The sequence below is a fragment of the Stegostoma tigrinum genome, chromosome 12, assembly GCF_030684315.1.
Source record: "Stegostoma tigrinum isolate sSteTig4 chromosome 12, sSteTig4.hap1, whole genome shotgun sequence".
Taxonomy (NCBI): domain Eukaryota; kingdom Metazoa; phylum Chordata; class Chondrichthyes; order Orectolobiformes; family Stegostomatidae; genus Stegostoma; species Stegostoma tigrinum.
The window spans coordinates 24789220-24802478 of record NC_081365.1 but is presented as its reverse complement, the minus strand read 5'-3'; the positions used below and the strand labels follow the sequence as shown (position 1 = coordinate 24802478).

The 13259-nt window shown below is 40.1% G+C and overlaps 1 protein-coding gene across 1 annotated transcript; it reads left to right on the top strand.

Annotated features, from left to right (window-relative positions):
- The first annotated feature begins 3173 nt into the window (after positions 1-3173).
- mis18a (MIS18 kinetochore protein A) lies at positions 3174-10533 on the top strand. The gene is made up of 5 exons (XM_048540934.2): positions 3174-3399; positions 4656-4719; positions 7984-8106; positions 9338-9437; positions 9981-10533. The coding sequence occupies exons 1-5, from the start codon at positions 3216-3218 to the stop codon at positions 10059-10061; spliced, it is 552 nt and encodes a 183-aa protein (XP_048396891.1). The 5' UTR covers positions 3174-3215; the 3' UTR covers positions 10062-10533.
- The last annotated feature ends 2726 nt before the right edge of the window (positions 10534-13259 follow it).

Here is a 13259-nt window from a genome sequence, read left to right as displayed (position 1 = left end):
TGGGACTTGGTCTTGGTGAGATGTTCTTTGGAGGGTCATTATAGATTCAATAGGCTGAATGACCTCCTTCTGCACTGCAGAGATTCTGTGACATGAATAAACTAGATAGGGATTTTCTTGACAATTGTTTAATGATTATCTTTTAATTCTGGATTTCATCGACATCAAATTTCACCATTTGTTGTGGTGGGACTCAAACTTGGTTCACCAGAAAATTACCTGTGTCTCTGGATTAGATAGTCCATTTACAATACCTCCACATCTCGCCTGCGCTGTCACAGAATTGTTGATTTTGATATGGGCAAAGTCAGAAGTCACATGACACCAGGTTATAGTTCAACAGATTTATTTGAAATCACACATGCTTTTGGAGCATCTCCCCTTCATCAGGTGCAGTTAAGGGGCTGCCTTCCGAAGGACTATAACCTGGTGACTTTGTCCACCCCAGTCCAACACTGGCACCTTCACATCCTTGATATAGATAGGCAGTACAGTTGATGATGATATGAGGACATATTTCTGTTATTAATGAAAATCTTCAAGGGTTGCATCTTCACCCTGCTGGACACCAGGGAGAAACCTCTTTTATAGTCAGTGCTGAGGCAGCTGTATTTGTCTAGGATAACAGCAATGTAAATCCATCAGCACTCAGCTTCTCCATTGGCAATACCTCAGCCATGCATCGCCTTGGTAACACACAGAAACTAGGTCCTTCATGGCCCCAGGCTCACCTTCTGAGGAACACAGAGGAGGTTTCTGCCTTGGACCTGCAGCATGCGGGCCCACAGGCATGAACACGATGTGGCACTTACAACAATGTGTGACTATCTCCTCTGCCTGGTGGATACTTTCGAAAGGTGGCGGCTAATAAACGCTGACAATAAAAACCCAGAGTGGACTGATCTTAACAGTCACTTCTCTGGAACATCCTGAAACCAGGCCAACTGTAGCTCTGTGCATTCGTTATATGACTTAACTAAACTGGGAAGTCCGAATGGAGGACTGTGATGTGTGGGCAGGCCAGGGTGTCCCTCGTCTTTGCCCTAGATGAGAGCATTCTCAAGATAGATAGCTGACAAGCATTCAGTCTGACACAAAACACCCTACAAATTGTCAGCTCTGCTATAACATAGTAGTCTGTGTTCCCCTGCATGGTCACATTATAGAAAATCGTGCTATAGAAATAACAGGATCTATGAGAAAAGTGGAGTTGAGGCAAACTACCAAAATTATCACTCAAAATCATTTGAAAATCACTCAAAAGCCTTTCACAAAGGATGGCACAGTTTAAATGAAAAAATAAAAGTAAACTTAACACCTTCCCTTTAAAAAATGTCAAGATGACTTGATGGGGGAGTAGGTTTTGAGGTTGCTGTGTTGTTAATGCAGACGCTGAGGGTAATCATCATGATCTTCAGGTGCAGCTGTGGTTGCAGGGTTTGGGCAAAAAATAATTAATCCAGAAGTGGATGGATGTGGTTCATTGTCTTCTGACTGTTTCTTGGGGGGAATAAGATATCCAGTATTTGCTGCTTTGCCCTTTTTCTTCTTTCATGAAGAAACTCTTCATATGCTGCCAAGTAAGGTCTTATTCCTTGAACTGCTACCCTGCTGCATTCAGCAATGTATTCATTGTCCTTTAACAGGTGCAACTGCTTCTCAATTTCCCTCAGGATAGAAGAAAAAACAGAAGTGGAAAGCTTTCGTGGTGCTGCATCATGGACTTCACCTTCTTCATCCCCAGCTTCCATTTCCCCCTCAGCGACAAGTTGTTGTAGATCAGCTGTAGAGAGTCTTCACTGTGGGACTCAAGCAGCTCTTCAACATCTCACTCTCCACTTCTTCAAATCCAACGTGCTTTGCAAATTCAACATAACGTTCTTTGATTCTAGAGAGCTCCTCTAACGCATCAAAGCCTTTAAAATCTTGAAAAAAATCTAAGAAACTTCCACCAAACTGCATGCAAACAGTCCTTGCTGACATCACCTCAGGCATCCGCGATAATGTCAACTGCATTCTCGATGTTAAAGCTCTTCCAACATTGAGGAACACTGTCCTCATCCACCGCAGTGGCTGCAATCAGCCACTGAAATGTTCGTCTGAAATAATAAGCTTAAAAGCTGCTATTGCACCCTGGTCCCTGGGTTGAAGGAGAGAGGTTGTGTTTGGTGGTAGAAATAGAACGTTGATGTTTTCAGAAACCTCACCAATGGCGGGAGGATGGCTTGGCGCATTATCCAGAATGAGGAGAATCCTGAGATCTGATTTTTTTTCCCCTACAATATTTTCTAAAAATATTTTCCTGAACATCACCAATAAGGTCATCTGTACACCAATGGAATTGCATTATAGCCACCACAAGTTCACGTTTTAGAAATAGTGTTCCCTGATTTGTCAGTCGCATTATAAACAATTCGCATTGCCAGAACATGCATTATAGCAGAACTGTTTGGTTTTATGATGCCCAGGAAAACAACTAATACAGCCAATATAAAACAACAAAGTGAGGATACTGCAAATCTGAAAGGAAAACAGAAAATGCTGGAGAAGCTCAACAGGTCACCGTGGTGGGATAGCATGGTGCCTCAGTGATTATCTTTGCTGCCTCACAATGCCAGGGGCTTGGGTTTGATTCCAGCTTTGGATGACTGCCTGTGTGGAGTTTGCATGTTTTTTTTATTAGATTCCCTATTCTCCCTGCATCTGTGTGAGTTTCTGTTTGTGGTTCTGGTTTCCTCTTATAGTCTAAAGCTATGCCCGTTAGGTGAATCGGCCATCTTATTGCAGTGGTTGCAGTGTCCAGGGTGTGTACGCTAGGTGGATTAGCCATGGTAAATTAGTCTGGGTCTGGCTCAGATGCTCTATGGAGAGTCATTGTGGACTCGATGGGCTGAAAGTCTTCTCTCCCCACTGTTGGGATTTTATGAAGTCTGTCAGTATGTGTGGAGAGAACACAGAGTTAGCATTTCAGGTCCAGTGACCCTTCTTAAAAACTATTTTGGTCTGCTCACATTGTGTTTTATCATAGTATTGCCCATCCCTGGCCAGGTGCGATGGGGGTGGACTCACGAGAACTGCGCTGCGACTTTCCACAAACAGGGACGAGACACGCCGGACAGGGCTGCGCACGCGCGCACATTGCGGTGAGGGTGGCTTCGTACGCAGGCGTGTAGCCGGCTGCAGACGCTCTCTGCGCCTGCTCAGTGATTTGAAAGATGGCGGGAGTGACGGTGGATTTGGTAACGGACGATGAAACGGACAACAAGGATTCGGGCACTTTCATCAGCGGTGACTCGGATTTGCCGGCCGTCTTCCTCTGCTCACAGTGTCGGCTACCGGTGGGAGATTCGCTGGCCTGGGTCGGAGCAAACCCGAAAGAGGACATGATCTATCTGAGCAGTGAGTGGGGGGTGGAGTTGTCCCCTAGCCCGGGGGGATGGGAGGGGGGTGTGTTCCGGTGTTTTGTGGGGATGGCTTGAAGGGGGGGAGGTGGGAGATGTATGTGTCCCAGTGTGTTGTGGGGATTGGGGGCGGAAGAATTGGTTTAGGATGCCCAGTCCACAGAGAGTGCTTGAGAGAATTCCTGCATTAATGCTGGAAATTTGGGGTGGGGGGGAACCATTTAAGTTTTTAAAATTGATGCACAAGGTGGTTAAATGACACTTTTTGATGTTTGAAATTTAGACTTTAATAAAACAAATCTGAACAAGAAATTGAAACAGAGATAATGGGAACTGCAGATGCTGGAGAATCCAAGATAACAAAGTGTGGAGCTGGATGAACACAGCAGGCCAAGCAGCATATCAGGAGCACAGACTCTTCGTCAGAAAAAAGGGAGGACGAGAGGGTTCGGAAACAAATAGGGATAGAGGGGGAGGCGGATCGAAGATGGTTAGAGGAGATGATAGGTGGAGAGGAGACAGACAAGTTAAAGGGGCGGGGATGGAGCCAGTAAAGATTCCAATATCTGCAGCAATTTTCTCATTCATTAGTCTCAATATATTTTACTCTCCTCATAGTTAATTTTGTATTAAAATATATAAATAAATGTAATTGAATAGATAAAGATACTAAAATTTGCCTTAAGTCTCTGCTAATATGACTGTGTGGGTTTTCCTTATGTTGGAAAGTCTAATGGTGAAGCAGGGATGGGGAAAAGTCATACTCACAAGTGGTGATTACATACTTTAATGAGCACTGTATTTCCAAGTTGACTAATGGTTATTTTAAAAAAAAGCCAATTAAGCATACAACTTTGTGTGCGGGAACACCATTCATGTAAGCACTGTGAATTTTGTTGAAATCACTTCAAACCTTTGTGGCTGCTGGATAAGCCATAGTAGAATGGCTTGTGTGCCAGATCTAATTGAAGTTTGATATTTATTTTGTATATTTAAGTTATAACTTTGCTTGACTCTTGTCAGGATCATAGAGTAACAGGGATAAGAAGGTTACTTCCTCAGATATGTTTTTAAGGTGAGGTTCTAAAGTGTCATACATGATATTGTATTGTCTTTTAAAGATAGATCCACTTTTATTTTGATATTGAATATTTTAGGTGGTTGAATGCACAAAGAACATGGCCTTTTGTAGGCAGCTGGTCATTGTACCTGAATTTTAGACTCGTAAGCTGATAACCTGTTGCTCTTCTCTAGGTGTTACTAACAATATCAAAGTAGACAAAGAACAGAAGGTAGACACTGCAGATGAGTCTGGTTGGTAAGTATGTTGACTTAGTGCAGATTTTTGAGTACAAGTGAAGGAAAGTCTTTTTTAAATGTGGTGGATGCAACAAAGTCCATTCATTCTATCAAATCTTTTATAGCAATTAAACTATGCTTCTGTAAGCTCATAGTCCTTTAGTTTTTAATTGTTTGAAATTATTTTTGGAAAAATTGTTTTCTTTTGGCTTTATCTTTGTCTCTTAATTCCATCTTTCTTTTCTCTTCTCCACATGATTTAACATTTGTTTAATAAAAAGTTCAAATTTGGGCCTTCTAGTTCTGTGTGCCTTGGTTGAAACTCTTCAGTTTCCTGGACACATGCTCCTTCAGCTAGTCTCAGATCCACTATGCAGAGTGCCACACCAAAATAGATTTTTAATTGCTTCGAGTCACTGCATGAAAATCCACTAAAATATCTGTGGACAGTTGTTTGCTTAGTGAATTGTGGCACTGTTTGTTTGCCTTTTACTGCAAAATTTGGACAAATATATTCCATTTATAGAGTCAGATCGATGTTGCAAGTGACTTTTCAACTGCAACCAATGTGACATTTCCTTGTGGCATCATTAAAGCAGAATGTTCAGAAAATAGGTCTTATAGGTTAACTGAACAAAATAGCATGTGTTCCCTGTTACAAAGAATCTATTTTACTGAGCAGTGTTCTAATTTTCTTCATTTAACCTTTTTCCATAAAGGAAAATTCTTCCATTTCATTCCAGTGCGTTTGTGCACTAAACATATGTTTGCAGTAACTCCAGGTATTTTCATCCTTCAAATTTCTATGAAGCTCAGACTTTTTTTACTTTTTTCAACTGGCACAGGGATTATTGACCCAGCATTAAAGTCTTTGGATTTGGCTAGGTTGGAGGTTGATTTCCTTTTGGATTTTAAAAAATGTGTTCATTCCTTCTGTTTAGAGGATGCCGGCGATATAGCTAGCAATTTTAGTGTATGTCCATTGATAGCAGACATATGGTCACTTCTTTGACAATGGAATAGAAATACAATTCAGCAAACTATTGGAAATACTGTAAAGGATGCAATATCCTATTCATTGTGGATGGACTTGATGAATAAAATGTCAGTTGCCAGAATTGGATGAATACAATGTCTGGGATTCTGTAAACATAGTAACATGTTAATCTCGTGTCCTGTAAAAATGACAAACAATCTACAAAATCTTCCAAAAGAATGGGTAGTCTAAACAAAACCGGGCGCCAATGAATAATGTTACCTTTCCAGCACTAAAACCATAAGATAGAGAAGTAGAATTAGGTCATTCAACCCTTTGAGCCTGCTCCGTTGATAGATGAGGGAAGGGCTGTAGATGTCATGTACGTGGACTTCAGTAAGGTGTTTGGTAAGGTTCCCCATGATAGGCTGGAGAAAGTAAAGCCGCATGGGATCCAGGGTATACTAGCTAGATGGATAGAGAACTGGCTGGGCGACAGGAGACGGACAGTTGTAGTGGAAGGAAGTTTCTCAAAATGGAGAACTGTGACCAGTAGTGTTCCACAGGGATCAGTGTTGGGACCACCATTGTTTGTGATATACATAAATGATCTGGAGGAAAGTATAGATGGCCTGATTAGCAAGTTTGCAGATGACACTAAGATTGGTGGAACAGCAGATAGTGAAGGTGACTGTCAGAGAATGCAGGAGAATATAGATAGATTGGAGAGTTGGGTGGAGAAATGGCAGATGGAATTCAATCCAGGCAAATGTGAGGTGATGCATTTTGCACAGTCCAATTCAAGAGCGAACTATATGGTACATGGAAAAGCTCTAAGGAGAATTGATGCACAGAGAGATCTGGGTGTTCAGGGCCATTGTACCCTGAAGGTGGCAGCGCAGGTGAATAGAGTGGTCAGGAAGGCATACGGCATGCTTTCATTCATCGGATGGAGTATTGAGAACTAGAGTTGTATACCACTTTGGTTCAACCACATTTACAACCCTGCGTACAGTTCTGGTCACCACATTACCCAAAGCATGTGGATGCTTTGGAGAGGGTGCAGAGGAGGTTCACCAGATGTTGTCTGGTATGGATATGAAGAGGTGTTGAGTAGATTAGGATTATTTACGTTAGAAAGACAGAGGTTGAGGGGGGGACCCTGATTGAGGTCTACAAAATCATGAGAAGCATAGACAGGGTAGATAGCAAAAGCTTCTTTCTAGAGTGGGGGACTCAAGTACTAGGGGTCATGATTTCAAGGTGAGAGGGGAAAAGATTTTTGTGCAGAGGGTGGTGGGGTGCCTGGAACGTGTTGCCAGTGGAGGTGGTAGAGGCGGGCACGATAACATAATTTAAGATGTATCTTGACAGATACGTGAATGAGCAGAGGGATACAAATCCTTGGAAAATAGGTGACAGGTTTAGAAAGAGGATCTGGATCAGCGCAAACTTGGAGGGCGGAAGGGCTTGTTCCTGTGCTGTAATTTTCTTTGCTCTTGGTTCTGTCAATCATGGCTGTTGTGTTTCTCAACCCCATTCTCCTGCCTTCTTCCTGCAACCTTTGATCCCCTTACAGATAGAAAGGCCTTTTGATTATTCTTAAATCAACTCAATGATATGGCCTCCACACTTTTCTGTGCCAGTCAGTTCTGCAGATTCCCAGCCTTTCGCTGAAGAAATTCTTCATCATTTCTGTTGATTGTCCTTCTACTCTGAGGCAAAGAAAACAGAATGTTATTTGTTGGAAGGGGAATAGTATAAACGTATGGACATTATGCCAGAGTTATATAGGGTGTTGGTGAGAACTGAGAGTAACATGCACAATTTTCATCTCCTTTTAGGATCCATTAGAAGCAATTCCAAGAAGCTTTGTTCAGCTGATTACCGGGGTGAAGGATTATCTTATTAGGAAATAGTGAGCCTGTATTCATTAGAAATTACAAGAATAATAAGAGATCTTATTGAAACGTTAAAGATCCTTTGGGGACTTAATACATTGCTGAAAGTATGGGAAAGACACTAGAAATGAGGGACACTTCAAAATAAAGCTCTTCCAGTTAAAGTCCAGATGAAATTTTTTTTCTCAGAGTCATTAATCTGTGGAATTCCCTTCCCCAGGGAGTAGTGGAGTGGGGTTGTGAGATATTTTCAAGGCGAAGTTAGATTAACGTACTTGTCAAAGTTGAATTGAAGCTATTATCTATTGACTATGAACCTGTAAAATCTAATTAGATAACTTATAATTTACATATATCTATTTGTGTAATTCATATCTGTAATAACTTTATTTTTCCTTCTTTCCAGCATTTATGTGTTGTTATCCTGTAGTGGCTGCTCTCTGTTGCTGGGTAGAATGTACCATAGCACTCCAGTCCACCTCGACTACAAACGGAATGTATATTGCTTGTCTGTAGCCTATATTGAAAGGCAAGTTTATGTACTACAGAACAAGATCTTAATGAACCACTTTCCCATGTAAAATCGATCTAGTTTTCTTTTAGAGAAAGAAAATGCAGAGTTCTTGTGATACTAGTAATGAGCCTAACCTCTGATCCAGGAGGCCTAGGTTCAAGTACCACCTAATCCAGAGGTGTACAATAAAATCTCTGAATAGACTGATTAGAAAGTGTCTAGATGACATGAGTTCTTAAAGCCTGGACTACATTGTCTGGAAGTGCATTGAAGCCAAGTTCAATTCAAGTACTCAAGACAAGATGATTCATTTAATAGAAATGGTGTGAAGCTGCACAGGGAAAAGGCAGGAGATTGGTATTAATCAAAATGTTCATTTAATGGTGATTCTGTTAGATGTATATACCTGTGGTCTGCTATGGGAAGGAATACCTTTGCCATATACATAAATCCCAAAATCAAGGTGGATAAACTTAGAGTAGAGTTTCCGGTTGTATGGTACGGAATCTGCATAACCTCTCTCTTGGGGACAACACCTATCTAAAACTGGAGAGCTTAAGCACAGGTACTTTGCTTTCATTTCCCAGTCCTTTAACGTTATGGTGTTAGACTAATACTGCAAGTACCATGTTTCCCCTCCAAGCTTGTTCCAAACAAAGGCACATTTTGAAACACTATTTTGAAACATTGATTGCTATTAGATATTTTTTGAAGCCAAATATTCTACTGCGTCTTGAATCAGATACTGGAAAGTTGCTGCGGTAGTAATACCATGACTCAACAAGAGTTTGTGCCTTTTAGAACAGGCATTGAAATTTAGATAATAAACTAATGATACTTTTGAAAAAAGAAACATTTATATAGAATTCTCATCCCCAGGATGTCTCAAAACACTTCTCTGTTGCAATGTTAGGAAATATGCCAGCCAATTTGAGCAGCAAAACAATCCTCAGAAAGAGAGAGAATCTCTTTTTGGTGTATTTGGTTGAGGGATAAATATTTACCAGACACCTAGAACCTTCTGGTTTTTTTTGCGGTATTTTAAATCCACCTAGTTTGGCTGACAGTCGAGTTTATTGTAATGTCTGAAAGCTGTAAATTTACTCCTCTATACTGATAGAACATGAACATATGTGCTTAGACCCTTGCCTAGATTCAAGCTAGAATATTACAGCCTTATCAAAGTTAACTTGATATCCATTTGTGTATCAAATTGTAAATTATGATCTTTGCTTCATTTTATTAGTTATGTCCTTGGCTCCACCATGAATTCAGAATTTGTTGATGAAAATAAAAAGCCGGTCGTTCTAGAAACTCAAGTTGAAGTCCTTGAAGAATTGGCAAAGGTAATTTCTGATGTGATTGGATATTCAGATTAAAGTTGCCTTTGATAGATTATTTATGTTGATTTAAACTTAAATTTTGCTTTTCTGTAAAAAAAGTTACATTTTTCAAATGATTCAGTTATTTTCAGTTAGATGATTGAAGAGCAATTTTAAAATTCAGGTTCTACAAAATGCAGTTGGAAGTTACATTTTATTGTGTTAGACATTAACTGCAATCACTGTCATGTTGCATACTTTTAGTTTATAAAATTTAACTTGGTTAAGGGTTTTTCTAATTACTATTTCTTTTTAACACCTAAGAAAACTAACTGGTTAACCTTTTAGGGGAGGCCATACCCTATCACAGGTACTTTACAAAAAGCAAAGAATATTCTTATAGATATGCACCTAGATTTTCATTGAGCTTGATTTTAAGTTCTTTTTAGGATCAGTTTCTCATAGTCAATTTTCATGGCAAGAAATGTTGCTGACTTTTTTCTGTATATTTGTTAGCTTTTTTTAATTCTTATTTGCTGAACTTTGAGAGAATTTTCCTTCCAACAGTCTCAAACTGTGCTGAATCTAATGCTCGCAAGACTTGCAGCTGTTGAAGAAAAGATAGAATCATTGCAGAATAAGGGATAATTCTAACAAGTATGGCATTCAAAATTCATGGTAATATAGAGGCTTCATATTGAAGGTGTCAGCAGATGGCAGGTGCCTGCTCTTGTAGAATTAATTCGTTGCAAGCAATCTTTGAGGAAGTCCTTTTTTGTTTCTTCCCATGTCTGATTGTGCTGGCTTTGTTTATTGTCCAAATTCAAACCTTAGCTTATGTTTCTCATATTGTATATGTTATGCATTGTACCAATTTCTGAATTTAACTTCAAATCTTAGTCTTAATCTGTGTAAAAGAGAAAAAACAGTTGATTAATCAAAATTATCACTTGTAAAATATATCAATTGTAAAATATAACTGATGTAATTATGTCTGTAATTAAACATAAAGAAGTGCAGTCTCTAACCATTTCACCTTGCTCCATATCTGTCGTCATTGGATTGTTTTAATTGTAGTTGCTTTGTTTTGGAAATGTGAGATCATATTAATGTGAAAATAAAGCTGTATTATATAATTTTGACCTATGCAAGCTGCTTTTTATTATATACATTCTACAATAATTATTTCATTTAAAAGTGAAATTGGGTGCAAGTTTGAAATCCCGCTCTGAGAAGCAAGATTACCCAGACTATAATTACTCCTTAACTTTTAGTAATCTGGGAGTAAATGAAAATATTTTGAATCTCGTGCAGAATATTTTGACAAACAGTCAAAAAGACAAGCTTGTTTCAGAGATAGCGGGAACCTCATGCTGAACAATCTGAGATAACAATGTGTAGAGCTGGATGAACACAGCAAGCCAAGCAGCATCAGAGGAGCAGGAAAACTGATGTTTCGGGCTTAGACCCTTCCTGCAATGTCAGCTTTCCTGCTCCTCTGATGCTGCTTGGCCTGCTGAGTACATCCAGCTCTACACCTTGCTATCTCAAAAAGACAAGCTACCTGTTTTAATTTTAACTTGCTGCATAATGCGCAGTGTTTAATATTAAGTTCACACTTGCAATGTTGCATTCCAGCAATTCTGAGTGACCACATAAAAGCACTCTGTTTTCATCTGCTAGGGGACTGTTCTTCTGGCTGTGTTACTTTATGAAATAAGTGGAACCTCTGGTTCTCTTTTGATTTTTACATGTAGTCCCATATGTAGACAACATAGGTTGTACTTAGTATTCAAAACGTACCTTCTCCAATTTCTACATTGCAAAATCTTGTGATCTATTACAAACTTTGTCTCAACAAGATGAGTCTTCTTTTAAAATAAGCTAAGGGAATTTGTGCAATCACAGCTGAAAGGAACCACAGAGCCATTTTCTTGAAATGTCATTCAAACACAAAATTTGTTATCTATTCTGAAGCTCTCATGGAAACCATAAGACTACAAGACCATGAGACGTAGGAGTGGAAGTAAGGCCATTTGGCCCATTGAGTCCACTCTGCCATTTGATCATGGCTGATGGGCATTTCAACTCCACTTACCCGCACTCTCCCCACAGCCCTTAATTCCTTGACAATTTCTTGATCTCGCAATCTCTGCCTTGAAGACATTTAATGTCCCGGGCTCCACTGCGCTCCATGGCAATGAATTCCACAGGCCCACTACTCTCTGGCTGAAGAAATGTCTCCTCATTTCCATTCTAAATTTAAACCCTCTAATTCTAAGGCTGTGCCCATGGGTCCTAGTCTCCCAGCACCCACACTTTCTAAGCCACGCATTATCTTGTATGTTTATATTAGATCTCCCCTCAACCTTCTAAACTCTAATGAATACAATCCCAGGGTCCTCAGCCGTTCATCATATGGTAGGCCTACCATTCCAGGGATCATCAGAGTGAATCTCTGCTGGACATGCTGCAGTGCCAGTATGTCCTTCCCGAGGTGTGGAACCCAAAATTGGACACAGTATTCTAAAAAACATAGACTGCAGTCATTTTGCCCATTTGAGCCTGCTCTGCCATCCAATTAGATCATGGCTGAGCTTCCACCTCAACACTTTTTCCTGCAATCTCCCTAAATCCCTTGATGTCTTTAATATCAGGAGATCTAATGATCTGTCTTGAATATATTTAATGACATGAGCCTCCCCAGTTTTCTACGAAGAGCATTCTTAGGATTTCACTGTGTTGAGTAAAGACATTCTTCCTCCCCCCTCAGTATGAAATAACCTACCAATGAGTGCTGGATGCCAGGTGATCCAGAGCAAACACATTTATAGCAAATGTTTACAGCATGAGTAATTTCAGATTTAAACCGAGAAGCTGGAATCTAAGCTGCACATATTGTGCCACACCAGTGAGTTAGAAAGTTACCTAGCCACTCTTCAGGACGTAATCAGACTTGTTAGGTAATTCCAATTGGTTTGTGATTCAGACACAGGAACGTGTGATTGTAAGTGAATCAGATTTGGGAACACAAGAGTTAGCTTTCAAGGTCTCTCAGTCTTGCAAATGTCCAGTAGTTATTCGGTTATTGCAAGCTGTGTGGATAAGAGCAGTGACTGCAGAAAGGAAGAGCAAATTGGCCACGTTACTAAATACAGAGAGCTGTTCAAATCATGAGGGGGACATTATGTTTGGGGATAGATACTATTGTCTGTAGCTGTGAGTGAGAATCGTAAAGGCAAAGTTGCATGCCTAATGGCAGGATTAAAGACATTTCTTCAGGGCTGGAGAGCACCTTGAAGTGGAAGGGGAGGCATTTAGTTGTCATCTGCAATGATGTTGATAGGCCTCGGAAGGGAGTACTGCTGAACGATTTTGAATACTTAGGAGCTAAATAAAAAAACAGAAGCTCCAACATAGTGATCTCAGGATTACTTCCTGAATCACTGGCAAAATCATGTAGGGGTAAATAAAATCTCAACATTAAATTTGTGGCTCAAACATTGGTGGAGGAGGAATGAGCTTCAGTTCACGTGGAGCTGGCACAAGTGTGGTAGAAGGGACTTGTTCTGCTGGCGTGTACTTCACTTGAACTATGCGGAGAAATTAAGTAACTAGACTGTAAAGAGGGCTTTAAGCTAATTAAGTGGGTTGATGAATAATGAAACGTTTAAGAAAATGGTTCATGACTCACAGGAAGGATAGATCTGTGAGGAAGAAGAATTCTCGGGGGAGGGGCATCTAAATCAACCACGGTTAACAAAGGAAGTTAAGGGTGATATCAGATTGTCAGATTGAAAGAAAAAAAAGTGTGGGAAAGATTAGAGGTAGTCAGACAATTGGGAA